Here is a 27,620-nt window from a genome sequence, read left to right on the forward strand (position 1 = left end):
TTGGATGTGACTGTGCAAGTATATATATTTCAGGCTGATTGATCAGTCCCAGCAAAGTAGACAAATGTAAGCATGTGCTTACTTACTGCTTTGAGACAGAATGCAGTGGATTAGACGCCTGCTTTGTTTGTATTTCTAGGTTGCACTGCATTTGGATGGATGACTTTACAGGGCAAGAAGAGCAGTGGTACTGACCTGCACAGTAAGACTGCTTCTACAGTGGGAATAAGTCGAGAACATGCCAAAGTATTCAATTATGGACGTATTTATGGAGCTGGACAGCCTTTTGCTGAACGGCTGCTAATGCAGTTTAATCATCGTCTCACCCAGGAGCAGTGTGCAGAGAAGGCCAAGCAGATGTATGCAGTAACAAAGGGAGTCAGGAGGTGAGAAACACAGGAGTGTGCATATAGGGCCTAATTCAGACCTGATTGCAGCAGCAAAATTGTTCTCTAATGGGCAAAACCATGTGCACTGCAGGGGGGGCAGATATAACATGTGCAGAGAGAGTTAGATTTGGGTGAGGTGAGTTCAATCTAAATTGCAGTGTAAAAATAAAGCAGCCAGTATTTACCCTGCACAGAAACATAACTCACCCAAATCTAACTCTCTCTGCACGTTATATGGCCCCCCCCCCCCCTCCCTTTCCCCCCGCGGTGCGACATGGTTTTGCCCATTAGACATCAATTAGGCCCATAGTTTTATTAAGGTCTTAATATATTCAGGTTTGAAATTAGATGAATACAAATGTTTTACATTTATGAGGAGTTACTGGACATGAATGTGAAGAGTAGTTTTACCACAAGTTAAACTAATGTATTCATTTTTTTTTTTTTTTATCTTGTTCTACATTCCATTTAGCGGAGCACTTTCATAAACATGCTCTGTTTTATATGGTATCCGTTTGGCTGGTCGACCAAGTTATGGTCGACACTCATTAGGTCGACCACTATTGGTCGACATGGACAGATGGTCGACACATGAAAGGTCAACACATGAAAAGGTCGACGTGCGTTTTTCACATATTTTATTTATTTTGTGGAACTTTTCCATACTTTACAATCCTTGTCACTTTACGCAGAAAACGACACAAAAAAAGTAAAAAAAACCTCATGTCGACCTTTTCATGTGTCGACCATTTTCATGTGTTGACCATTTGTCCATGTCAACCATGCAAATGTCGGCCAATAGTGGTCGACCTAATAACTGTCGACCATAACATGGTCGACCATTCATACCGGAACCGTTTTATATGTATGCATAAGATTGTGGCTATACTGTTTTTGGGTCTTCCAGATATATCTTGTCTGAGGATGCAGAATGGCTGGTAGAACAACTTGGGATCTACGTTGAGAGAGGAGAAGATAATTCTGTGAGCTTGCAGGATTTGAGGAAGATTCAGAAACATGCGTCCGTGAAGTAAGCTCCATTCTGTTACCAGCCTCTGGGGATGTAGCGAGATGTTTATCTGATGGAAGTCTCATTTTATGGCGAGTTGGTTACTGCCATCTGTCCATAAGACATTAAGATGGATGCAGTATGATTTCCCAATGGGAAGGATGCCGGCGTTCAGAATCCTGACCATCCACAATGGGACAGCCCCCTGGTAAAGACCCTAACCCTTCCCTATTCCCTACCCTATCCCTCCCTTGTAGGTGCTTAAACCTAACCCTCCCCGGTGGTGCCTAACCCTAAACTCTCCTTCTTGGTACCTAACCCTCCCCGGTACCTAAGCAAAAACTTTCCCCCGCTGCACCCTAACCCTAACCTACTAGTGCCTAAACCTAACCCCCCTCACCCTCCCCTGCACTCCGGGACGTTAGGGCGTCCTGCTGTAACTACAATCAGGATTCCAGCTGTTGGTATTTTGATGCCGGGTTTCCAACCTCCGTCGAGATTTAGACGCCAGGCTTATGCTGTCGTTTGGGATTCTGGCGTTAGTATTTTGAGCGCCAGGATCCCATCCGATGGCATATTAACCCATCAAGACATGTTCCCTGTAAATTAATTTTGTTGTTTTTAGTGATCAAATAAGGCAAAGCAACAACTTAATCATAGTGTATGGATTCTATGAACCACTTCTTTCTTTTTACTTTGAGCAGTCAACTGCAGGGTGAACTTTTGCCACTTCTGTTGCATCAGATTTCACCAATAATATTTTAGCAATGTTTTGTAGCTTAGGAACCAACAACACAATATTCCTGGCGCTGCAATTGTCGGTTTTGAAAGCAGCTCTCTCTGGGGTACTAGGTCATTTACCCCAATATAGACCAGAAAAAATACAATATGAGAGTGCGCTTTTCAAATCCAATGTAGATTTTATTATATTAATTTTTTTTTTAAATTATTATTGTATACACACAATTTATATAATATAATATCTGCCGGCCGGCTACATAAAAAACTTATTTCCAATGTAATATAAAAGATACTATTATATATTCATAAACTTGCTTTCAAAAAAACAAATCCTAAGTACTTAGATTCTCATTGTGCTGAGTTCTTATCCAAAAAAAAACTCCAATCACTTTTCTCAAGTCACTCTGCCCAAGTCCATATATGTATAAGAATGTTTAGCAACTTATTGCACCAATTGTATTTGTTAGCAATCTGTTGAGCAAATTTAGACGCCAAGCAGGTGGTTAATAGTAATCTAAACCACAGCCTTCCTCACGGCTGAACAGTTCCATTTAGGCAGTTCATAAATTGATTTTGTTACAGCTGTAACTAAATGGAAATACTATGTATCAGTTTAAAATTGTATACCGTACAGAATGCCTCTGTTGTCCAGCTTGAAAGCATGCATACGGCGTCCCTCCTGGTTAGTGTCTCTCGTCACTGTCCGTTTTCTCTGGAGGGGAGTCACTTTATATGTCAATCGCCGTTCTTATCCTCCCGGCGCCTGGCCGTACGGCTGGTATTTTTCCTCGTCAGCCTTGCTGGAGGTTCGTGGACTGATGTCGGCAGAGAAGGCACACACTACCCCTAACCTGTGGGGTGTTTGTAATCGCCGACCAGCTGATGTGCAGAATGCTGCGGTCTGTGTGAGAGTGTCTGACAGACGCGTTTCCCCGCCTACTCGAGAGCATCGGCGGCTTCCTCAGTGTCAATATCCCTACTCTCTGCTACCTCCTTTAAATAGCCATGTAAATGATATACACATGTGCAATAAGCCCATTTCACTGATTTTCTTACTTATTAACCATATGCTACCCTATTAGTGTGTATTCACTCATCATATATTATGCATACCTGCAGCAAAACAATTATTTAATTGCTTTCTTTAGAGTCACAATATTAGTCACAATATTAGAATTACATTTATATAGAAGAGCCATTGTATATAAATACCACTACATATAAATAAATAATAATAATAATAATAATTGTCTAAATGAATAAAATATTTAAATATTTAAATAAAACTAGAGACACGCATACATGTAATTGGGATCACTATCTCTAAATTATTTATGTTTAGAGATAGTGATCCCAATTACATGTATGCGTGTCTCTAGTTTTATTTAAATATTTAAATATTTTATTCATTTAGACAATTATTATTATTATTATTATTTATTTATATGTAGTGGTATTTATATACAATGGCTCTTCTATATAAATGTAATTCTAATATTGTGACTAATATTGTGACTCTAAAGAAAGCAATTAAATAATTGTTTTGCTGCAGGTATGCATAATATATGATGAGTGAATACACACTAATAGGGTAGCATATGGTTAATAAGTAAGAAAATCAGTGAAATGGGCTTATTGCACATGTGTATATAATTTACATGGCTATTTAAAGGAGGTAGCAGAGAGTAGGGATATTGACACTGAGGAAGCCGCCGATGCTCTCGAGTAGGCGGGGAAACGCGTCTGTCAGACACTCTCACACAGACCGCAGCATTCTGCACATCAGCTGGTCGGCGATTACAAACACCCCACAGGTTAGGGGTAGTGTGTGCCTTCTCTGCCGACATCAGTCCACGAACCTCCAGCAAGGCTGACGAGGAAAAATACCAGCCGTACAGCCAGGCGCCGGGAGGATAAGAACGGCGATTGACATATAAAGTGACTCCCCTCCAGAGAAAACGGACAGTGACGAGAGACACTAACCAGGAGGGACGCCGTATGCATGCTTTCAAGCTGGACAACAGAGGCATTCTGTACGGTATACAATTTTAAACTGATACATAGTATTTCCATTTAGTTACAGCTGTAACAAAATCAATTTATGAACTGCCTAAATGGAACTGTTCAGCCGTGAGGAAGGCTGTGGTTTAGATTACTATTAACCACCTGCTTGGCGTCTAAATTTGCTCAACAGATTGCTAACAAATACAATTGGTGCAATAAGTTGCTAAACATTCTTATACATATATGGACTTGGGCAGAGTGACTTGAGAAAAGTGATTGGAGTTTTTTTTGGATAAGAACTCAGCACAATGAGAATCTAAGTACTTAGGATTTGTTTTTTGAAAGCAAGTTTATGAATATATAATAGTATCTTTAATATTACATTGGAAATACGTTTTTTATGTAGCCGGCCGGCAGATATTATATTATATAAATTGTGTGTATACAATAATAATTTTTTAAAAAATTTTAATATAATAAAATCTACATTGGATTTGAAAAGCGCACTCTCATATTGTATTTTTTTTGTAGCTTAGGTTGCTGACATTATAATAAGAACAATAGTTTTTTTTGCGTCACTAATGTTGTATTTATCTCTAATGTGCTAACTTGTCTGTTATTGTTCTAGTTGGTGCAGTGCACTGTACCTTGTACAATGATAACCGGTTTCTTTGCACAGGTCTAGAAGGAAATGGGACTTGATAAGCCGTAAGATATGGACCGGAGGTACAGAGTCAGAGATGTTTAACAAGCTAGAGAGTATAGCGATGAGTTCCTCACCCAGTACTCCTGTCCTAGGATGTCGCATTAGTAGAGCACTGGAGCCAACAGCTGTGAAGGGGGAGGTACATAACAAACATTTTACTACATACATGTTTAGGATAATGATTACTGAAATTAGGAGCAAGTTATTTCCAAAAGTATTTTCTGAATTCCGTATCCAGACTGGTTTCTATCAAGAATTTTTTTTCTCTCATATTTCCTAGAGGATGCTGGGGACTCCGTAAGGACCATGGGGTATAGACAGGATCCGCAGGAGACATGGGCACACTATAAGACTTTTCAAGGGTGTGAACTGGCTCCTCCCTCTATGCCCCTCCTCCAGACCTCAGTTAAACTCTGTGCCCAGGAGTGACTGGACACACACTAGGGGAGCTCTACAGAGTTTCTCTAAAGACTTTATTGTTAGGTTTCTTATTTTCAGGCAGACCTGCTGGCTACAGGCTCCCTGCAGCGTGGGAGTGAGGGGAGAGAAGTCAGGCCTACTTCTTCTTAGTTCAAGGGCTCTGCTTCTTAGGCTACTGGACACCATTAGCTCTAGAGGGTTCAATCACTTGGTTCGCCTAGCTGCTTGTTCTCGGAGCCGCGCCGTCACCCCCCTCTCAGAAGCCAGAAGAAAGAAGCCCGGGTGAGTATGAGAAGAATAGAAGACTTCAGACGGCAGAAGACTTCCGTAACGGAGGTAAGCGCAGCGGTAGCGCTGCGCTCCATGCTCCCACACACCAACGGCACTCACAGGGTGCAGCGCCCTGGGCAGCAGTTACTGAGTCTCTCTTTTTCACTGGCAAAAGTCATAATCGGGCCCCGGCACCGGCTACGTTACCCCCGCCAGTATACAGCAGCGATTGCGCTGCGCGCCATTGCTCCCACACACACCAACGGATACATGGGTGCATGGCGCGGGGGGGGGGGGCTACACCCGCCCTGGACAGCATTATATATGTTATTTGAGGAGGTATATGGTGTATAGACACTATATACGGTCCCCTGTCCTGCATATACAACTATATTATACCGGGGCTGAAGCGCGCCGAAGAGGGGGCGGGGCTTAGCCCTCACAGCAGTGTTCAGCGCCATTTTTTCTCTGTTCCTGCCAAAAAGGTGTACAAACAAGGGGGGACACAGATTTTTTGTGTTATAATGAACTTAGCACTATTTTTTAGAAAGAGGCATATAATCATTGCTGTGCATGTTTCTCTGTGTGTTCCCTGTCAGATTACCCTCTATAGTCCACATGTGTCTACACAATCGGCTATGGGAATCACTGTCGGCGTCGCTGACGCCTGTTGGTACTTGATGCTGTAGAAGCAGAGTCAACAGGTCGGTAGTTGTATGCTTATCAAAAGTAAAAATAGAAACATAGAATTTGTCGGCAGATAAGAACCACTTGGCCCATCTAGTCTGCCCCTTTTTTTTTTTTTTACATTATTTTTATCTCTAACCTTATTTGATCCTTATTTCTTTGTAAGGATATCCTTATGTCTATCCCATGCATGTTTAAATTGCTCTACTGTCTTAGCCTCTACCACCTCTGATGGGAGGCTATTCCACTTGTCCACTACCCTTTCTGTGAAATTATTTTTCCGCAAATTTCCCCTGAACCTCCCCCCCTCCAGCCTCAGTGCATGTCCTCGTGTCCACTGTATGGGAAACACAGTAGTGTGTGGGTGACCCTGTCGGCACCAACTGCTATTACTGGGTGTAAATTAACATGCTGTAACTGCCTTATGCCCGTATATATATATATTTATTTGTATATGTATGGTACGGTTCCATGGGCTTGTAGCTCGTGCACAGGCTCGGTAGTATATGTGGGGGAGTGTTATTAAAATTATTTACGTATAAGCCCCTCGGACCCATCAGGGTCGCAAGAATGTTAATTTGCCTGGTTATTACTCCCTGCTGTCGACGACTACTGGCTTTTCTGTCGACCATAAGGTTTCCTGTTAGATCCATAATTGGGGCATTCAGCACATGGTCATACACATTCCGAACACATTAATGTCACTAGGGACCCGAAGGTTCCGGACAATCCGCTTATATATATATATATATATATATATATTTTTTTTTAGGATATGTGTGTAATTGGGTATTACATTATGTATATTCATATTATGATTTATAATGAATGCTGAAGTAATAGTATTCCTTCTCATGTGCTGGTCAATCTGTTGATGAAGCTCTAGGTCGGCCATGACAAGTTAGTCTCAGATCCTCTCGAGGAGTCTGAATGTTTATTCTTTTCTCGCCAAGTTTAGAATACTGCGAAAGTCAACTCCTGGTCGACACGGGGCCCGGTCACAAAGGATCGTATACAGGAAGCTAAGTGATATTTTATTTCTATGCTTTGGGCTTATTTGCATTACATGCACATGAGGGAGTGTTTGTATTCGGAAAGACATCCGATAGATTTACCCTTGTCAAAGTCAGAAAAATATCACTATGCACACTGCCATATTTGCACCTCATATGTGTCCCTGCTGCGCATGCGTGCGCTCTCCCGTGCGTGCGCATACTCGCTGTTGCGGGCACCCGCAGGCGCACGGTATGCGCATTTACGGTAGAGATTGTATGCGTCTAGCGGGCGACTCTTTCGTTACATATTTTCACATATAATGTATTTTGTAGATTATGGTCCCTTTGATAGAATCTGAAAGTTTGGTTAATGTAGAATGTTCATGTACGGAGAAATCCCTCTTTGTTTGATACGAAGGGTCAGACAGGAGTAATACAGTGGTGTTTAGTATCCATCGGAAGAGTATTTAATTAGCAATATTCCGGTGTTGGTTTGAAGCGTATAAATCGCTCGTGCGAATAGTTATGGACATAAGAAGTTTATGTCCATTTACTATTATTTGCACTTACTTATCCATGCGGCGGGAAACCTAGTTTCCCACCCACCTGAGCAGTTGGAAATCGTCACAGCCCACCTGTATGAATCAACCTATGACCTTTTGTTATAATGCGAGGAGGAATTCCTGTGTCCAATGAACAATGAGATTGTAGGGACCATTGAATCGTATTGTGTGTGGGGCATAAATAGACAAGCCGATCACATCCAGCTCTCACTCTTCAACGGTTCTCATTGCTGATAATCGGGAGCTGGATGTCCAGAGGCGCATGCGATCGTTCCCCTTTGTGCGTAAGTTTTTCTCCGCAATCATATTGTCTTCCTTGTTATTCTGAGCCATATCTCTCCACATTTCTCTCTCTCTCTCTTCTCCCCTTTCTCTCTTAATTTTCCTGCAAACGTAATTGTATTATATTGTATTTCCTGTGTAGTTATCTGGTTAGTTAGTCTATGTTATATTGTAGTGTGTGACTTGTATTGTATTATTCTTTTTGCAAGTAATAACATTCATATAAGGCGTTAGACCCTAAAGCACGGTATCGGTGTATTTCATATAGTGTTAAGTATTTTCAGAGCGTCGGTGACGCTCGAACAGCTTTTAAGATAATCAGGCTACACAAGGTTGCATCTACACTCTATCATTACACTAAGGTTTTACTGCATATTACATTGTTTATGGTTTAGATATAAAGGTTTCACATTGTGAGCGTTTGCGCCGCTGGTGATCTCCTCGTGGTCCCGAGCGTCCGCTACGCTATAGCGAACCATTACGTTAGTCAGCAGCCAATAGCGTGCCTGCCTGTGATCTCTTGGCCGTGAGCGAACGTGACGCTTGAGCGTCTCGACCACGGCTAAGCGATTGTTACGCAACGTGCGTACCCTTACGGTACTCCATACGTAAATAGCGTACAGTGTTCTTAGACCTCATAAAGGGTTTTATATAAGATAAATATTTAGCTTTATCAATTGGCGGCTCGTCCTGTCCTTCACATATCTCTGCTAGGTAATTTCAGCAGACATTATCCATCAGCAAAGGGCGGGAGATCATATTCTTCGCAGTGCTGACGGGATAAGCGTCTGCTTCGCTTAGTAAAGGGTGCTGAGGGAATCCGGAACCGGAGGTAAGAACAACACGCTAGTGTCTTTTAAAACTGTTTATTTCTATCTTGCGTACGCACACACGCATATCTGCATTTCTTTTTCGTGTATTTTCATATATCACTCTCCTGTTTGCCATTTTATAATTGATAAAACGTGCTAAGAGAGATTTGTCGCTATTTCATAGTTAAAGTGTAAAAGTAATATTAAGGGATAAAGTGTAAAGCACACACGCAGCTCTACCTAAAGGTACAAGGAGAGATTGGTGTGGGGTTCAGTAGAGGATCGAGGATCATCTACATTGATAAACGTGTACATTGTGTTACGGTGGACATTGGTTTTGTGTACACGTGTCTCTAACAAAGGGCTGAGACTCGCGTACGCAAAGGCCGACGCACGCAGCGTAAATTACGCAACGGAGCGTCTGGGTACGCCCACGTAACTCAAGTCACACGATAGTGTTGATTTTTAACAAGCGAAAAGGTGGCACGGCGATAAATAGCGCAACAGGCGATAAATAGCGCAACAGGCGATAAATAGCGCAAGTTTATTTTAGTATTCGAAATTTAAATTAACAGATCCTTCTCCAAATTTACAACACATCTGGTCTAAAGAAAATTTCTGCGCAGAAATAGAAATAGAAACAAAAGTGTATATGTGGTGAGTGAGTGTTTGTTTTTACAATTTTGGGGATTGAACCACAGAAATCATCGAGTTCTCGTGAAGGTACATACGTGTAAGTGACATGCACGGTGACTAGAGAGGCATCTCTGGTTAAACATAAAATTTGAGCATTAGAGTGTAGCGGACCAGGAGGTATAGCAGACCAGGAGGTCAGACCAGGAGGTCATATAACAGACCAGGAGGTCTAGGTACAAAGAAGTCCGCTATAGAGACAAGGCACAACACCAAGAAGGGTTGGTGCAACACCCATATAGGCCATAAAAGCTCAGGCTGAAGGAATTCGCAGCTGCCGAATGTCGATTCCACTGGTCGCTCCGTACATAAGATTAGTTGCTTATGTGCTGAACGACTGTACCGCACGTAATTGTGTGCATTAGTTAGTAACCTGACCAGTACCATTTGTGTACAAACCCGGTCACAAACGCTATTTGTACATTCTAACGTGATTTGTGTAATTTTTTATTTTTTCAAAAAGGGAAGTTCGCTGGTCACTCTAGAACTATCCGACAACCCCACCTTTACTGGAAAGGGTTAATGCTCTTCGGATCATACCTACATGTTCCAGTAAACTAAGGTTAATAGGGGCCCTGGGTCGAGTACGCCAGCACTATATCAGTGTGTGGGCATATTGGTCGGCGTGGGCGAGTGAGTGAGGTGCTCGGTAAACTTCACCGTCAACCTATCTTTGAATATTTTGGTTTTTTGTAAGGGTTCGCTGAAGACCCTGATATAAAGGTCAGAGGTAGAGCAAGCAACACCTGCAAATTATGGGGGCCAGTTGTTCAGGAAGGGGGCGATCAACCTCGGTTCGGGTTGATTCTGTAAACCGACCAGTCGGGTCGGCAAGGTATGTAATGTGTGAAAAATACGGAAGACACACAGAAATTTTATGTGATGAATGGGAGAAAATGACTGTACATGACGGGGAGAAATTCCCAAGAGTAGGCAGCTTCAGCCCAGAAGTGTTGCAAAATTTAAGGAGAAGGATATGTCTCATTAAATCAGCAAAGAGACGAATCAAACATTATGATTATTTGCAGTTATGGCAACAGGAGGGTGAAATACAGAGAGGATTGGCTCAGGCGGCGGGATCTGGCCCTATCAGGAAACTGATAGCCACGGCCCCACCGCCACCATACATATCAGGAGAGAAATTGGTTGCGGAGAATGACGCATCAGGGGGTAACAAACAGGCACTTAGCAACTGTATAAATGTTAAGGATAATGTTAATAAGTTAACCCATGCAAGTATTAACCCGTGCAAGTTGTACCCTGTTTTGAACTTTCCCCAGGAGTGTGATCAAGAGGACGAATCGGCAACAATATCGGCGCTCTCTCTAGCAGCCACTATATCAGAAACGACAGTAGGCACGGCCCAACCCATAAGATTAGTAACAAAGCCCCCTAGCGGAGGGACAGGTGAGGTCGTATCAACGGGTAAGTACGGCACCATACACTATGCTGAAACTATTTCACCACAGGCTGTAGAATCTACACAGAATGATGTTGTTAGAATTAATCCTGTTAAGGTAATAGTAGTGCCAAATGGGAAAACGGACACTTCAGGAGTCACTCCTGTTAGGAACATTGCCATGTACAGCCCGTTTTCCCGAATGGAATTAAGGACCATAGTGTCTGAATTCCCTGACCCCAGAAAGGATTTAGTTGCTAGCCAAAAATACATCAGAGACCTAGGAAACACTTTAGAGCCCAATAACAAAGATTGGCAGATATTGCTGAGGGCTTGTTTACCCTCCAATGTCGACGCAGCTCAATTTTTAGCTGACTGTGGACTGGATCAGGATGTACCTCTTACAGATGTGTACAACAAAGACAATGTAAAAAGAATAAATTTACAGTTAAAGGAGTATTTTCCAGCTGTGGCCAAATGGAATAGAATTTTTTCCATTAAACAAAAAGAGACAGAAACAGCTGCTGATTATTTTCACCGGGCACTATTAGAAATGGCAAAGTACACTGGCATAGAGGACATTAGGACCAATGCAAATCATCAAGAAGTAGCAGTATCTGTGCTAATGGATGGTTTAAAAGAGGCATTAAAGACCAGGGTACAGACCACACAACCATGTTGGCGAGGTCTGTCGGTGGCTACTTTGAGAGAGGCTGCTATTGATCACGACCGGAATATCACCAGACACAGGGAGTCACAAGGTGATAAGTTAATGTCAGTAAGTATACAGGCCCTGACCACAAAACAGCCTGTGTTTATATCACCAAACCCTGTGGGTAAGTCAAATGTGGTAACATGTTATTTTTGTCATAAACAGGGACACATAGCACGAGACTGTAGAGCGAAAAATTCGCAAAGATCATACCAACCCCCTAGACAACGACACGACACACGACATTGGGAGCAAGGTCCGCAGAGACGGAGTTATGAGCCACATACAGGGGAAACAAAAAGATACCCCCCGAACAGAGACTGGCACGCCTCTGGTAGTTCCCAGCTAACTCCCTCACAAGTAGTTGCTGCCAGCGGGATTCAGGGAGGTCACCATACCCAATAGGGGTGTGGCCATACCTGTAATCTCCAGCCAGTAAAATTGATTGCAAATCTTGGAAGTGAACCCGAGATTGCAATGAATGTAGCTGGTAAAACATTAAACTTTCTTGTAGATACGGGGGCGGCCAAATCAGTGATAAATTCGACAGTGGGCATGAGAACCACTGGTAAGACAATTCCAGCCATAGGAGTAACGGGAGTAGTCCAGCACTACCCTGTTAGCAAACCAGCCGAGATTACAATAGGGCCTTTACATACCAAGCATTCCTTTTTGCTGGCTGCATCGGCACCGACTAATCTCCTGGGAAGAGACTTATTGTGTAAAATGGGGTGCGTCATTTATTGTACTCCTGAAGGTGTATTCTTGGACATACCTGAGAATCACGCTCAGGAAGTGCGAGACATGTTAGACTCCCCATCAAAATTAATGTCACATACCATTATGACAAATAGGACTCTTATAGAGCAGATAGAATGCCGACAGATACAGAGCTTATACGCCACATAGCCAGTAGAGAAAAATCTTTCCGATATAGGTATACCCTAGGAAGTAGGATTACGAGAGTTGGAGAGGTATCTCCAGGATACTGCGCACATATCGTACAAACTTATACGTGTACTAAACAGATGGGAGCATTAGGGTTAGGAGATTTCACATGGAAGATGTGTAATATGGTTATGTCCTACTCCGTCCCATATGTTCTCCCCGATGATGCATATTTCATATGCGGGAGGAAGGCGTATAAGTGGCTTGCCCCAAACTCTGAAGGATTGTGTTATATTGGAAAAGTACTGCCTGAAGTAATGACTGTATCACATGCCAAAATGAAAGATATACACCGTGTTGCCCAAGCTCCTTATACTCACACCCACTACGAGCACGTAGTTAAACGGCACCTGATAGAAAGAACAGAGCATCCGGCCTCTGACATGATCCATAAATCCACCGGGATTCAGTTTCTAATTGCGTTAGACATCACTCGCACCGCCAGAGGAGTGTTGAATTATAAATACATATCTGCGCTTGCAAATTTGTTAGACAATATCACAGAAATGTATGATGACACGTTTAGGTATACTGGAAGAGAACTTCAAGCTTATAAAACAGAACTGGTCCAGCATAGAATGGTTCTTAATTATCTCACAGCAGTGACAGGCGGATATTGCGTCACACTGGCAACGCAGTACGGCGTGAAATGCTGCACATATATTACGAATAGCACCGAGGACCCGGTCGAGGTCATAGACCAAAAGATGGACGATATTCTCCAATTGAAGTGGGAATTTCGCAGGAGACACAATCTCACTCTTGCTGCTGTAGGTAATAAGCTGACTGGTTGGGTGTCATGGTTGAACCCGCGAAATTGGTTCTCTGGTTTAGGAGAATGGGCTCAAGGAGTCATAATGGATGTTGGGAAGTTTCTTCTATGTATCTTAGGTGTTGTCATATCGATTGGCTTGATATTTAGATGCGGTCAGGCTTTAATGAAGTGCAAACGAAGTACCAGGGTGATGAGTTTAAGGAGTGAGGAAATTGTAATTCCAATGGATTTGATTTATGACCCAAATGTAGAAACAATGATGTGAGGAAAATGCGATTTCTACGGTCCGTTTCTTTCACCTGTTTTTCTGGTTTTTCCAAGGTAAAAAGACCCACTTTTGACGAGGAATTTGATGATCCGGTATACAGACAACTGATGGATTAAAGAAGAAGTTTTGACAACCTTATACACAGATTTTGATGAACAATGCCATAGACCCCCAGTTTCCCTAGAAATTTTAAAATTACGCTAGCCCAACACTTTTGTAAGCCTATGGACATTGACAAAGCTTTTTGCCCACACGCCTTTTGGCAAAAGCACAAAGAAGACAGCATTCAACAGACACCGAACAAGACTTCAACCGACAAATGTTCATTAACCTGACATAGAATACCACTGCATTTACCGTAATTATGTCTTTTCTTCATCTCTACAACCTTCAGGTAATTACACACATAGTCGATAGGGAATACAGGCACAGATATCAGCAATCACATATTCCCCCATTCATGTATCATCAACTAAAATGTGCTCCCCCATTTTGTTGCAACCAAAACCCGAAAAGAGCTCGGTAAAGTTTGACAGCCCATCCACAGACCCGTACCACGGGATAAGAAGGAATTCAAATGTATACTTCGCAATACCTCGAAGCTTGATTTAAAACACGTACGGCACGATGATACATGACCCCCCAAACATGGATTCATACACACATGCTTCTACTATCCCACTAGGTCATACCCTCTTCACACCTTCTCCTCTCTCCTCCCTTACCCAACCATGGAAATGTATTAACCCCTGACATATATTTTTCTCGTTTTGAAATGTTTTAGGAAGTGGCAGTTACTGTTGACTGCCAAAGGGTGGACTGTCAAAGTCAGAAAAATATCACTATGCACACTGCCATATTTGCACCTCATATGTGTCCCTGCTGCGCATGCGTGCGCTCTCCCGTGCGTGCGCATACTCGCTGTTGCGGGCACCCGCAGGCGCACGGTATGCGCATTTACGGTAGAGATTGTATGCGTCTAGCGGGCGACTCTTTCGTTACATATTTTCACATATAATGTATTTTGTAGATTATGGTCCCTTTGATAGAATCTGAAAGTTTGGTTAATGTAGAATGTTCATGTACGGAGAAATCCCTCTTTGTTTGATACGAAGGGTCAGACAGGAGTAATACAGTGGTGTTTAGTATCCATCGGAAGAGTATTTAATTAGCAATATTCCGGTGTTGGTTTGAAGCGTATAAATCGCTCGTGCGAATAGTTATGGACATAAGAAGTTTATGTCCATTTACTATTATTTGCACTTACTTATCCATGTGGCGGGAAACCTAGTTTCCCACCCACCTGAGCAGTTGGAAATCGTCACAGCCCACCTGTATGAATCAACCTATGACCTTTTGTTATAATGCGAGGAGGAATTCCTGTGTCCAATGAACAATGAGATTGTAGGGACCATTGAATCGTATTGTGTGTGGGGCATAAATAGACAAGCCGATCACATCCAGCTCTCACTCTTCAACGGTTCTCATTGCTGATAATCGGGAGCTGGATGTCCAGAGGCGCATGCGATCGTTCCCCTTTGTGCGTAAGTTTTTCTCCGCAATCATATTGTCTTCCTTGTTATTCTGAGCCATATCTCTCCACATTTCTCTCTCTCTCTCTTCTCCCCTTTCTCTCTTAATTTTCCTGCAAACGTAATTGTATTATATTGTATTTCCTGTGTAGTTATCTGGTTAGTTAGTCTATGTTATATTGTAGTGTGTGACTTGTATTGTATTATTCTTTTTGCAAGTAATAACATTCATATAAGGCGTTAGACCCTAAAGCACGGTATCGGTGTATTTCATATAGTGTTAAGTATTTTCAGAGCGTCGGTGACGCTCGAACAGCTTTTAAGATAATCAGGCTACACAAGGTTGCATCTACACTCTATCATTACACTAAGGTTTTACTGCATATTACATTGTTTATGGTTTAGATATAAAGGTTTCACATTGTGAGCGTCTGCGCCGCTGGTGATCTCCTCGTGGTCCCGAGCGTCCGCTACGCTATAGCGAACCATTACGTTAGTCAGCAGCCAATAGCGTGCCTGCCTGTGATCTCTTGGCCGTGAGCGAACGTGACGCTTGAGCGTCTCGACCACGGCTAAGCGATTGTTACGCAACGTGCGTACCCTTACGGTACTCCATACGTAAATAGCGTACAGTGTTCTTAGACCTCATAAAGGGTTTTATATAAGATAAATATTTAGCTTTATCACCCTAAAGAGAGAGGGGATGTTCCTTATGTTGGTTCTTCTCTATAACATTGCGGCAGGCTGCCGTGTGACTACAGGAGGTATGGCCAAGGGAATGCTGAGGTTGACTCCGAGAGATGACGGAGTATTTTCCCTGTGTAGGTGTAAACGCTGCTGTTGGCTGATACCACTGGTAAGTCTACCTTCGTGAGATAGGTTCCCTCACAACGGTTGATGACGCATTCTTTTGTGGGATGCAGTCGTTTAAACCGGTTCGATTCCGTTCTTTTTTCCTTTTCTGTGCAGGAAGGTGAAAAGGTAAAAGTTCTGCAGCCTTGTTAGGTTCGCAGAAGCAGATGTCGTTTTCTGTTTCTACCACATCCACCACATGTCGCTGAGTCTATCTGGATGGAGCCCACTCCGGTGGAAACTTGTCTACTACTTTCAGTCGGTCCGGGAATAGACTAGGACCTGTGAGTAAATTATAGAATCCTAAGGGGGACATTCTGGCATTACAGATGTTTCCCCTCACTGATTTTTCTAATATATCTTGCCGTTTCCCCTCTGGAAGGGGAGGTAGTACGCGACGCCATACCAGAGGTGCGTCAGGTTCCGGGCATTGTCCTGCTGTCCCTGTTTTAAAAAAAAAAAAAGACTAGAGGTTTAAATGCGTTGTTCGCATTCAGATTACCTGGGTGGTTATTCAGGATTGTCTTTGCTATTTCACCAGAGTGATGGCAGTGGGAAGGTATTCTTTCAATGGTAAGAACCATTGTTACTCTGTACTGGGACACTCTCCGGATTAAGGCGAGGTCAAGACGCAAGTGGTGCAAATCGTTGTTTTCTCTGACTGTTCTTCAACACAGGGGAAGGCTGTTATTCCCAACGACGCAGACGTCGGAGGTGGGTATCAGAGTAGATACGGAACGGTTGAAGTTCTGTGGGTTCCTGTGGAAAGAGATCTGAGGATTCGGAGTCGGATCAGATTTGCAGTGACAATCTTTCAATATGTTCCATTGATGAAGAAGATCGGTGCGGCCTAAGAGGCCTTTTCGGTGAGCAGGTCAAAGGCCAGAGTGGTTCTCACGGGGCCAGTTGGAAATGTGGTCCGGGTCTCACCTGCGCATGCGCCGGAATATAATCCTGATGACCAGGTTTTCGCTCCTGTGGTGTCGGCTCAGTTCTCACCTCCTAGAGGGACGAAGGTTCGGAATCCAGGATGAGATACTGGTATCCATGCATGCAGATCTCCGAGACTGGGGAGCAGTCCGTCCAAGGGAAGTATTTCCAGAGGAAAAGGTCGAGCTGGGAAGCTTGTCTAAAATAAGCTTTCTTGAATTAAGAGCTATTTTCAATGAACATACTGTATTCTACGTGATCTGCCCGTGTTAATTCTGTCGGACGACTTGACAGCAGTGGTGTAAGTAAGCCGCTAGGGCAGAACAAGGAGCAAAGCGGCAATGGCAGATGCCGAAAAAAGTTTCCCGCTGGGTGGAATGACTGGTAAACGCTATATTGGCGGCCTTCGTTCCGGATGTGAGCGTCGGAGAAATAGATTTCTCTGCAGGCGCGATCTCCATCCGGGAGAAATACAATCGTCATCGAGAAGTTTTCGCTGAAGCGACAAGTCGTGGAGGAGTGCCTCCATTGGACATGATGACGTCTCGCCTCAACGAGAGATCTCCGAGATATTGTTCCAGGTCAGAGGACACTCAAGCTATAGCAGTGGATGTCCTCGGGACACCTTGGGTGTTTTCAATTGGTCTATGTGTCCCCTCCGTTTTCGCTCTTCTGAAGGTGATAAACGTAAGAAGAACAAAGGTTCAGGTGATCCTCATTGTTCAGGTCTAAATGAGGAGGGCTTAGTATCCAGTGCTTCAGGATTTACTCATAGAAGTTCCCTATCCTCTTCCACTACGTGGTGAATTGTTACAACAAGGTCCGGGCGTGTATCAAGACTTACCGCGGCTGCGTTTGACGGCGTGGCGGTTGAATGACATATCCTCACCAGAAAGGATATTCCCAGTGAAGTCGTTTCCACACCTCTTTGGGCTAGAAAAGAAGTAACGGCAGAGCCTTACCACCGTGTTTGCGGAAAATGTGTGTCTTGGTGTGAATCCAAGAAGGCTATTATGAAAATTTTCAGCTGGGTCGTTCTTCTCCATTCTTTGCAGACAGGTGTGGGTGCAGGCCTAAAGTTAGGCTCCATTTCAGTACGGTTTTGGCCTTGTCAAATTTCTTTTGAGAAAGAAGTGGCAACCTTTCCGGAAGTTCTGACCTTCGTGGAAGGAGTACTGCTCATCCAACCTCCATTTGTGCCCCATTGGCACCGTGGGACCTTGACGTGGTGTTACGTTTTCTTGTGTCAAGATGTTGGAACCTTTATGATAGGTTGTGTTAAAGTTTCTCTCTTGGAGAGTGGTCATACATTTGGCTTTGGTGCCCGCAGGGCGGATGTCGGAAGTAGCGGCTGGGTCTCACAAGAGCCCCTGTTTGATCTTCCAGTTGGATAGAGCGGAATTGAGAACTCGGATAATAGTTCTGAAAAAAGTGGTTTCGGTGTTTCGCAGAAACCTGCCTATTTGATGCCTGGGGTTGCTTAAGCATTGGCTGATTCAAGGTTTCTCGATGTAGTCAGGGCTTTGAATATTTATGTTGCTAATTTGGCTTAGATTGGGGAAACAGAGGCTCTGTTTGTCCGGTATGCCCCAGCATGGTTGGGGCGCCTGCGTATTTGCAGTCTGTTACACGCTAGATCTGTGATACGATTCGGCGTGCTCGTTCTACGGCTGGATTGCCGTTACCGAAGTCGGTGGCAACCCATTCTACTAGGTAGATGGGCTTTTCTTGGGCGGATGCCCGAGGAGTCTCGCCAATTCTACTTTGCCGAGCGGATACTTGGTCGGGTTCAAACACTTTAGCTAAGCTATACAAGTTTGATGCCCTGGCTGATGGGGACCTCATGTTTGCTCAATCGGTGCTGCAGAGTTGTCCGCACTCTCCCGCCCGGTCTGGAGCTTTGGTATAAACCCCATGGTCCTTACGGAGTCCCCAGCATCCTCTAGGACGTATGAGAAAATAGGATTTTAATAGCTACTGGTAATTCCTTTTCTCTTAGTCCTTAGAGGATGCTGGGCGCCCGTCCCAGTGCGTACTGTGTCTGCAGTTATTGGTTATGGTTACACTCTTGTGGTGTTTCTTTTCTGTCAGGCTGTTGTTGACGTTGTGCATGACATGGCATGCGGTGTCTTATTATTGGTTGTGTTGACACACCAGTTGTGTTATATATTCTCTCAGCATGTGGCTGTGTATTGTTCTTGCCGTGGGCTGGTATTCTTTTGAATGCCATGTTCTGCGGTATGTTCGTGGTGTGAGCTGGTATGACGCTCATCGTGTTTAAACAATAAATTCTTTCCTCGAAATGTCTCTCCCTGGGCACAGTTTTCTAACTGAGGTCTGGAGGAGGGGCAAAGAGGGAGGAGCCAGTTCACACCCATTCAAAGTCTTATAGTGTGCCCATGTCTCCTGCGGATCCCGTCTATACCCCATGGTCCTTACGGAGTCCCCAGCATCCTCTACGGAATAAGAGAAAAGGATTTACCGGCAGCTATTAAAATCCTATTTTTACAACACACTGGGGTCTATTCAGCAAGAAAGTCGATATTGTCCTGATCATTATCAGGTAATATCGAAACGGAAAAAAAAGTGTTAACACTTTTTTTTAATCATGCTATTCAGCATAAAACTTCACAGGAACAGCGGGTGTGGTAACAGCTGTTCCTGCAAAGTTATAGAAGGCTTTGTTTTCGGAAATCTGAAAACAAAACCTTCTGGTTTTCGTTCTGCACATGCCCAGTCATGCTTTTACTTAACATTGTTATGTCTGTAGTGTAACAAGCGGCAATTCATAGCCCAATTGCCTCTTCTCATAATATTTTGCAAGGACTGATGGAAAAAATTCCCTCTGTCCCTGCATTTTTGGTAAAAATTTAAGTTTTTTTTTTTTTAATATAACGATATTCTGAAATGGCGTTATATAAGGTAATATAGGTAAAGATATTTTGTGAAGTTTAACGTGTTTATGTATGCTGAATAGCATAACGTTAAACCACGGTAGAGGTCAATGGAGTGATCCCTACTGAGCGATATTCAGCAAGATGGGTATGAACGGAGAAGATAACTGTTATCTTCTCTGTTAACCCTTTGCTTAATAGCCAGGTTGCGTCAAAAGTGCAGAAATACTCCTTTCCGCATTTTTAACGTGTAAATCAACGTCCTGAATAGATCCCCATTGTCCATGATGTAGAAAAATATTGCCGCCCAAAAAAAGTCATCTTTAGTCATTTCTAGGTTTTTTTCAGTTGGAACAGATTTAATGTTTTACTAAGATTTCAATGGATAATATAATATAATCATGTGTATTTTATCTTTCATGGGATAGTACAATGATTGATTTTTATGAAATGTGAGAGTGGTTGTTATCACTCCTAAAGCAGAGATGTAGTGAGCTCATCGACAGAACGCAACCAGCAGAAGTGGGGCATGATGCTTTACCATCAAGTTTAAACTTCTAAATCCGACACAGAATGCTGTATAGTGTAGTACTAGCGTGCTGGCATACTGCTGTGCCCCTCTGCTTCATCAATCAACCAAACTGATCCCTGAAAGCACTAATTACAGGTTTCTGTAGTTAAATGTTGGCTAAAGACAAAAGAAAGCAGCATATCATCCCATACTGTAACAACTGTATGCTCAAAACTGAAGCAGCAGGGACCAGGTTTGTGTTGATGTCATCGCAAAGCTTGGTGGACACAGATGTATGGGAAGCAGCTTAAAGTAGATGTGCAGCAAAAACAAGATAGTTTCTCATACGTCCTAGAGGATGCTGGGGACTCCAAAAGGACCATGGGGTATAGACGGGATCCGCAGGAGACATGGGCACTTTAAGAGACTTTAAATGGGTGTGAACTGGCTCCTCCCTCTATGCCCCTCCTCCAGACCTCAGTTAGATTCTGTGCCCAGAGAGACTGGACACACACCAGGGGAGCTCTCCTGAGTTTCTCTGGAAAAATACTTTTTTATTGTTTTCAGGGAGACCTGCTGGCAACAGGCTCCCTGCTTCGTGGGACTGAGGGGAGAGAAGCAGACCTACTTCTGTGAGTTAAAGGCTCTGCTTCTTAGGCTACTGGACACCATTAGCTCCAGAGGGTCTGATCACTTGGTATAGCCTAGCTGCTTGTTCCCGGAGCCGCGCCGTCGTCCCCCTCACAGAGCCAGAAGAAAGAAGCCGGGTGAGTAACCGAAGCAAAGAAGACTTCATTACAGACTGCAGAAGACTTCAGTCTCGGAGGTACCGCGCAGGGGTCGTGCTGCGCGCCATTGCTCCCACACACAAGCGGCACGACTGGGTGCAGGGCGCAGGGGGGGGGGCACCCTGGGCAGCAATAATACCTCACATTCAGCCTGGCAAAAGTATTATACAGTGCATATGCACTGTATACAGACCCCCGCCAGTATTTTGAAAAAAATAGCGGGACATAAGCGCGCCATGAAGGGGGCGGGGCTTGGTCCTTCCAGCTCTACTCAGCGCCATTTTCTCTCCCCTGTGCGCTGCAGAGACGCTGGTCCTGGCCTCCTACACTTCTGTCACAAGTAACAGGGTGTTAAACGGGGGGGGGGGGGCACGGCTAATTTTGGTGTTGATTATTATTTTAAACAGCGCTGACGGGTCTGGGGCATTATTATATGTTTTCAGACCGGGTTGGGCGCTGGGTGTGAGCTGGCAAACTCCCTCTGTGTTTTCTCTGATAGGCCTTATTGTGGGTCTGTCCCCTATAGCCGGTGTGATAGTGGTGTCGGTATAAGTGTCGACATGTCTGAGGCTGAAGGCTCTTCCCAGGAGGAGGCTGGTGTGGGGACAGAACAGTGTGGGGGAGTAAATCTGTCGGCACTGCCGACTGCTGATTGGGTAAATATGTTGAGTGCCTTGAATACAAATGTGGCTTTATTACATAAGAGATTGGATAAATCTGAGGCTCAGAACCAAACATGGAGACAATCCATGGAAGATGCTTTATCCAAACGCAGTCTTCCTCAGGTCACAGAAACGGACGTTTACCCAGATAGCAGATACAGATACCGACACGGATTCGGATTCCAGTGTCGACTATGGTGATGCCAGGTTGAATCCTAAACTGGCTAAGAGCATTCAGTACATGATTGTGGCAATAAAAGAAGTGTTACATATCACAGAAGACCCTGCTGTTCTGAGACAAGGGTCTGTATGTTTAAATGAAAGAAACCTCCGGTAACGTTTCCTCCTCTCATGAACGGAACACTCTTTTTGAAAGGGCTTGGGAAAATCCTGACAAGAAGTTGCTGATTCCCAAGAGAATTATTATGGCATACCCGTTTCCCTCTGAGGATAGGAATAAGTGGAGTCAACCCCCAATGTGGACAAGGCTCTAGCACGGCTGTCCAAGAAGGTGGCGCTTCCGTCCCCTGACACTGCGGCCCTAAAGGATCCTGCGGATCGTAAGCAGGAAACTACTTTGAAATCTATTTACGCCATTACGGTACGCTGCTCAGACCTGCCGTAGCATTGGCATGGGTGATTAGTGCAATTGAAAAGTGGGCAGATAACTTGTCATCTGACTTGGACACCCTGGATAGGGATAGCATTCTTTTGACACTGGGTCATGGCCCTCATTCCGAGTTGTTCGCTCGCAAGGCGATTTTAGCAGTATTGCACACGCTAAGCCGCCGCCTACTGGGAGTGAATCTTAGCTTCTTAAAATTGCGAACGATGTATTCGCAATATTGCGATTACACACCTCGTAGCAGTTTCAGAGTAGCTTCAGACTTACTCGGCATCTGCGATCAGTTCAGTGCTTGTCGTTCCTGGTTTGACGTCACAAACACACCCAGCGTTCGCCCAGACACTCCTCCGTTTCTCCAGCCACTCCCGCGTTTTTTCCGGAAACGGTAGCGTTTTTATCCACACGCCCATAAAACGCCGTGTTTCCGCCCAGTAACACCCATTTCCTGTCAATCACACTACGATCGCCGGAGCGAAGAAAAAGCCGTGAGTAAAAATCCTATCTTCATAGCAAATTTACTTGGCGCAGTCGCAGTGCGGACATTGCGCATGCGCACTAAGCGGAAAATCGCTGTGATGCGATGAAATTTACCGAGCGAACAACTCGGAATGAGGGCCCATATCAGGGACACTGCAGTCTATCTAAGGGAGGCTGCGAGAGATATTGGTCTCTTGGGCTCAAGGGCCAATGCCATGGCAATCTCGGCTAGGAGAGCGTTATGGACTCATCAATGGAATGGTGATGCGGACTCTAAGAGGGCTATGGAGGCTCTGCCGTATAAAGGTGGTGTTTTGTTTGGTGAGGGCATCGCGGACCTGGTATCTGCAGCTACCGCGGGTAAGTCATCTTTTCTACCGTATGTCCCTGCACAACAAAAGAAAGCGCCTCTTTATCAGATGCAGTCCTTTCGGTCTAATAAATTCAAAAAAGGACGAGGGTCCTCCTTCCTTGCTGCTAGAGGTAGGGGAAGAGGAAAAAAGTCGCCGGCTGCGGCAAGCTCCCAATAGCAGAAGTCCTCCTCAGCCGCTGCCAAATCCACCGCATAACGCTGGGACTCCACTGCTGGAGCCCGCACCGGTGGGGGCACGTCTTCAACTCTTCAGTCAGGTCTGGGCTTGTTTGGCCCTGGATCCTTGGGTGCTAGAAATAGTGGTCCAAGGATACAAACTGGAGTTTCAAGACGTGCCCCCTTACCGATTTTTCAAATCGGACTTACCAGCAGGGATTTTATGGCGTCAGTCGACATAAAGGATGCCTACTTGCATGTCCCAATATATCCTCCACATCAAGCTTTCCTGAGGTTTGCTGTGCAGGATTGTCATTACCAGTTTCAGACGTTGCCGTTTGGTCTTTCCACGGCTCCGAGGGTTTTCACCAAAGTAATGGCGGAAATGATGGTGATCCTGCGCATGCAGGGTGTCACAATTATCCCGTACTTGGACGATCTCCTGATAAAGGCGAGATCAAAGGAGCAGTTACTAAGAAACGTTGCGCTCTCCCTGACAGTCCTGCAACAACATGGTTGGCTCCTAAATTTGCCAAAGTCACAGTTGGTTCCGACAACACGGCTGTCATTCTTGGGCATGATCCTAGACAAGGAACTGCAGAGAGTGTTTCTCCCAGTAGAAAAAGCTCTGGAAATCCAGAACATGGTCAAGGAGATTCTGAAACCGGCAAGAGTGTCGATTCATCAATGCATGCGGGTGCTGGGGAAGATAGTGGCAGCATACGAAGCCATTCTGTTTGGCAGATTCCATGCCAGGGTGTTTCAGTGGGACCTGTTGGACAAGTGGTCCGGGTCTCACCTGCACATGCACTGGAAAATAAGCCTATCCTCCAGGACCAGAGTATCTCTCCTGTGGTGGCTCCAAAGAGCTCACCTCCTGGAGGGGCGCAGGTTCGGGATCCAGGACTGGGTCCTGGTGACTACGGATGCGAGTCTCCGAGGCTGGGGAGCAGTCACACAGGGGGAAAATTTCCAGGGAAAATGGTCAAGCCAGGAAGCTTGTCTGCACATAAACATTCTGGAATTAAGAGCCATCTACAACGGCCTTCTACAAGCGGAACATCATCTTCGCGGTCTGCCCGTCCTGATTCAGTCGGACAACATTACAGCAGTGGCGTACATAAACCGCCAGGGTGGAACAAAGAGCAGAGCGGCAATGGTGGAGGCCACAAAAGTTCTCCGCTGTGCGGAAAAACATGCAAGCGCTCTGTCAGCGGTCTTCATTCCGGGCGTGGACAACTGGGAAGCAGACTTCCTCAGCAGTCACGATCTTCATCCAGGAGAGTGGGTTCTGCATCAAGAGGTCTTTGCAGAAGTGACAAGTCGTTGGGGAATTCCTCAAATAGACATGATGGCATCTCGCCTCAACAAGAAGCTTCAGAGGTATTGTTCCAGGTCGAGGGACCCTCAAGCCAGTGCAGTGGACGCCCTGGTGTCACCGTGGGTTTTTCAGTCGGTATATGTGTTCCCTCCGCTTCCACTCATTCCAAAGGTGATAAGGATCATAAGAAGAACAAGGGTTCAGGCGATACTTATTGTTCCAGATTGGCCACGGAGGACCTGGTATCCGGATCTTCAGGAATTACTCATAGGAGATCCCTGGCCTCTTCCTCTGAGAGAGGACCTATTACAGCAAGGGCCGTGCATGTTCCAAGACTTACCGCGGTTGCGTTTGACGGCGTGGCGGTTGAACGCCAAATCCTAGCTCGGAAGGGTATTCCCGGTGAAGTCATCCCCACTCTACTTAAAGCTAGAAAGGAAGTAACGGCGAAGCATTATCACCGTATTTGGAGAAAATATGTGTCTTGGTGTGAATCCAAGAAGGCTCCTACGGAAGAATTTCAGCTGGGTCGTTTCCTCCATTTTTTGCAAGCAGGTGTGGATGCGGGCCTAAAGTTGGGCTCCATTAAAGTGCCGATTTCGGTCTTTTCGATTTTCTTTCAAAAAGAATTGGCCGCCCTTCCAGAGGTTCAGACTTTCGTGAAGGGAGTGCTGCACATCCAACCTCCTTTTGTGGCCCCGGTGGCACCATGGGGTCTTACTGTGGTGTTGCAGTTTCTTATGTCACACTGGTTTGAACCTTAACGAAAGGTTGAGTTAAAATTTCTCACTTGGAAAGTCGTCATGCTTTTAGCCTTGGCGTCCGCAAGGCGGGTGTCGGAATTAGCGGCTTTGTCTCATTAGAGCCCCTATTTGATCTTCCATGAGGATAGAGCGGAATTGAGAACTCGTCAACAATTTCTGCCAAAGCTGGTTTCTTCGTTTCACATGAACCAACCTATTGTGGTGCCTGTGGCTACTGAAGCCTTGGCTGATTCAAAGTCTCTTGATGTAGTAAGAGCTTTGAAAGTTTATGTAGCCAGAATGGTTCGTATTAGGAAAACAGTGGCTCTGTTCATCCTGTATGCTCCCAACAAAATTGGGGCTCCTGATTCTAAACAGACTATTGCACGCTGGATCTGTGATACGATTCGGCATGCTCATTCTACGGCTGGACTGCCGTTTCCGGATTCGGTGATGGCCCATTCTACTAGGAAGGTGGGCTCATCTTGGGCGGCTGCCCGAGGAGTCTCGGCGGTTCAACTTTGCCGAGCAGCTACTTGGTCGGGTTCAAACACTTTTGCTAAGTTCTACAAGTTTGATACCCTGGCTGATGAGGACCTCATGTTTGCTCAATCGGTGCTGCAGAGGCGTCCGCACTCTCCCGCCCGTTCTGGAGCTTTGGTATAAACCCCATGGTCCTTTTGGAGTCCCCAGCATCTTCTAGGACGTATGAGAAAATAAGATTTTGATACCTACCGGTAAATCCTTTTCTCTTAGTCCGTAGAGGATGCTGGGTGCCCGTCCCAGTGCGGACTCTGGCTGCAGTACTTGTTCGTAGTTATTGCTTAGGTTACACGACGGTTGTGTTTCGGTTAAGATCAGCATGTTGCTGATTTTGGTTCATGCCGTTAACTGCTGTTAGTTAATAGCCATGTTGTACGGTGTGTTGTGGTGTGAGCTGGTGTGTATCTCACCCTTGGTTTAACAAAAATCCTTTTCCTCTAAATGTCCGTCTCCCTGGGCACAGTTCCTATAACTGAGGTCTGGAGGAGGGGCATAGAGGGAGGAGCCAGTTCACACCCATTTAAGTCTTAAAGTGCCCATGTCTCCTGCGGATCCCGTCTATACCCAATGGTCCTTTTGGAGTCCCCAGCATCCTCTACGGACTAAGAGAAAAGGATTTACCGGTAGGTATCAAAATCCTATTTTCTGCTGTGTATCATGTTACTATGTGAGTAGTACATATGGAATATTACAGCTGCTTTTTGGAAGCGTTTGATATGGAAGTGCAACCAGAACAGGCTATAATAATTTGGAAACCATCTGTAGTTTGAAAACTGGAGGTTTTATTTTTATTGGTTTGTATTATGATTATTATTGTAAGTGTGCAGGGGCTTTTCAGCATTTGGATATTGGTATGAAATGCCGGCGGCCACATGATCGCAGCATCACAACAGTGAGAATCCCAACACCTAATGGGGGAAAGTATTTTACCACTCCCCACACGGGGGTGTCAACTATGGCAAACCATCCGGCTGGTGTCATCTACAGCTAACCCCCTTCCCCCCTATTGCCTAATCCTAGCCACCACCCCGATACTCCTTCGGGATGTCTGCGTCCTAGAGCCGGTCTCCTGAGGGATGTCGGGATTCCAGTGTCGGTCACATGACCGCCGGGATGCCAAACGCATCCCTGTATACAGTACATTACTCACAGTTTAATGAAATGATTAGCAAAGACAGGAATTGTACCACTTTTTATGTCTCAGTCACACCTTAGATTGTCACCACTGCCCCAGAGAACACCAAGAAGAAACAGTGTGGCGCACTGTAGGATATGGAAATATTAGTACTATCGATCGCAGGCAGAGTCCTCCTTGCCCTTCTCTGAAGTTTTGCCTGATCATAGGATAGCGGGAGAGAGGACGATTTGTATCAGACACTTTAAAACTTTTTGAAAGAAGTTGTGCAAGGATGAAGGGATTAGGGGGGTCATTCCGAGTTGTTCGCTCGCAAGCTGCTTTTAGCAGCTTTGCACACGCTAAGCCGCCGCCTACTGGGAGTGAATCTTAGCTTATCAAAATTGCGAACGAAAGATTAGCAGA

At 44.8% G+C, this 27,620-nt stretch overlaps 1 protein-coding gene across 3 annotated transcripts in view; it reads left to right on the forward strand.

Annotated features, from left to right (window-relative positions):
* Positions 1-27,620, forward strand: part of POLG (DNA polymerase gamma, catalytic subunit) — a 286,215-nt gene that overhangs the window by 202,940 nt on the left and 55,655 nt on the right. For all 3 annotated transcript variants that reach the window (XM_063925790.1, XM_063925792.1, XM_063925791.1), the window contains 3 exons: positions 140-386; positions 1,297-1,419; positions 4,823-4,988. In XM_063925790.1, the coding sequence (XP_063781860.1) occupies positions 140-386; positions 1,297-1,419; positions 4,823-4,988 (536 nt within the window). The remainder of the gene's footprint in view (positions 1-139; positions 387-1,296; positions 1,420-4,822; positions 4,989-27,620) is intronic.

The sequence above is a fragment of the Pseudophryne corroboree genome, chromosome 6, assembly GCF_028390025.1.
Source record: "Pseudophryne corroboree isolate aPseCor3 chromosome 6, aPseCor3.hap2, whole genome shotgun sequence".
Lineage (NCBI taxonomy): Eukaryota > Metazoa > Chordata > Amphibia > Anura > Myobatrachidae > Pseudophryne > Pseudophryne corroboree.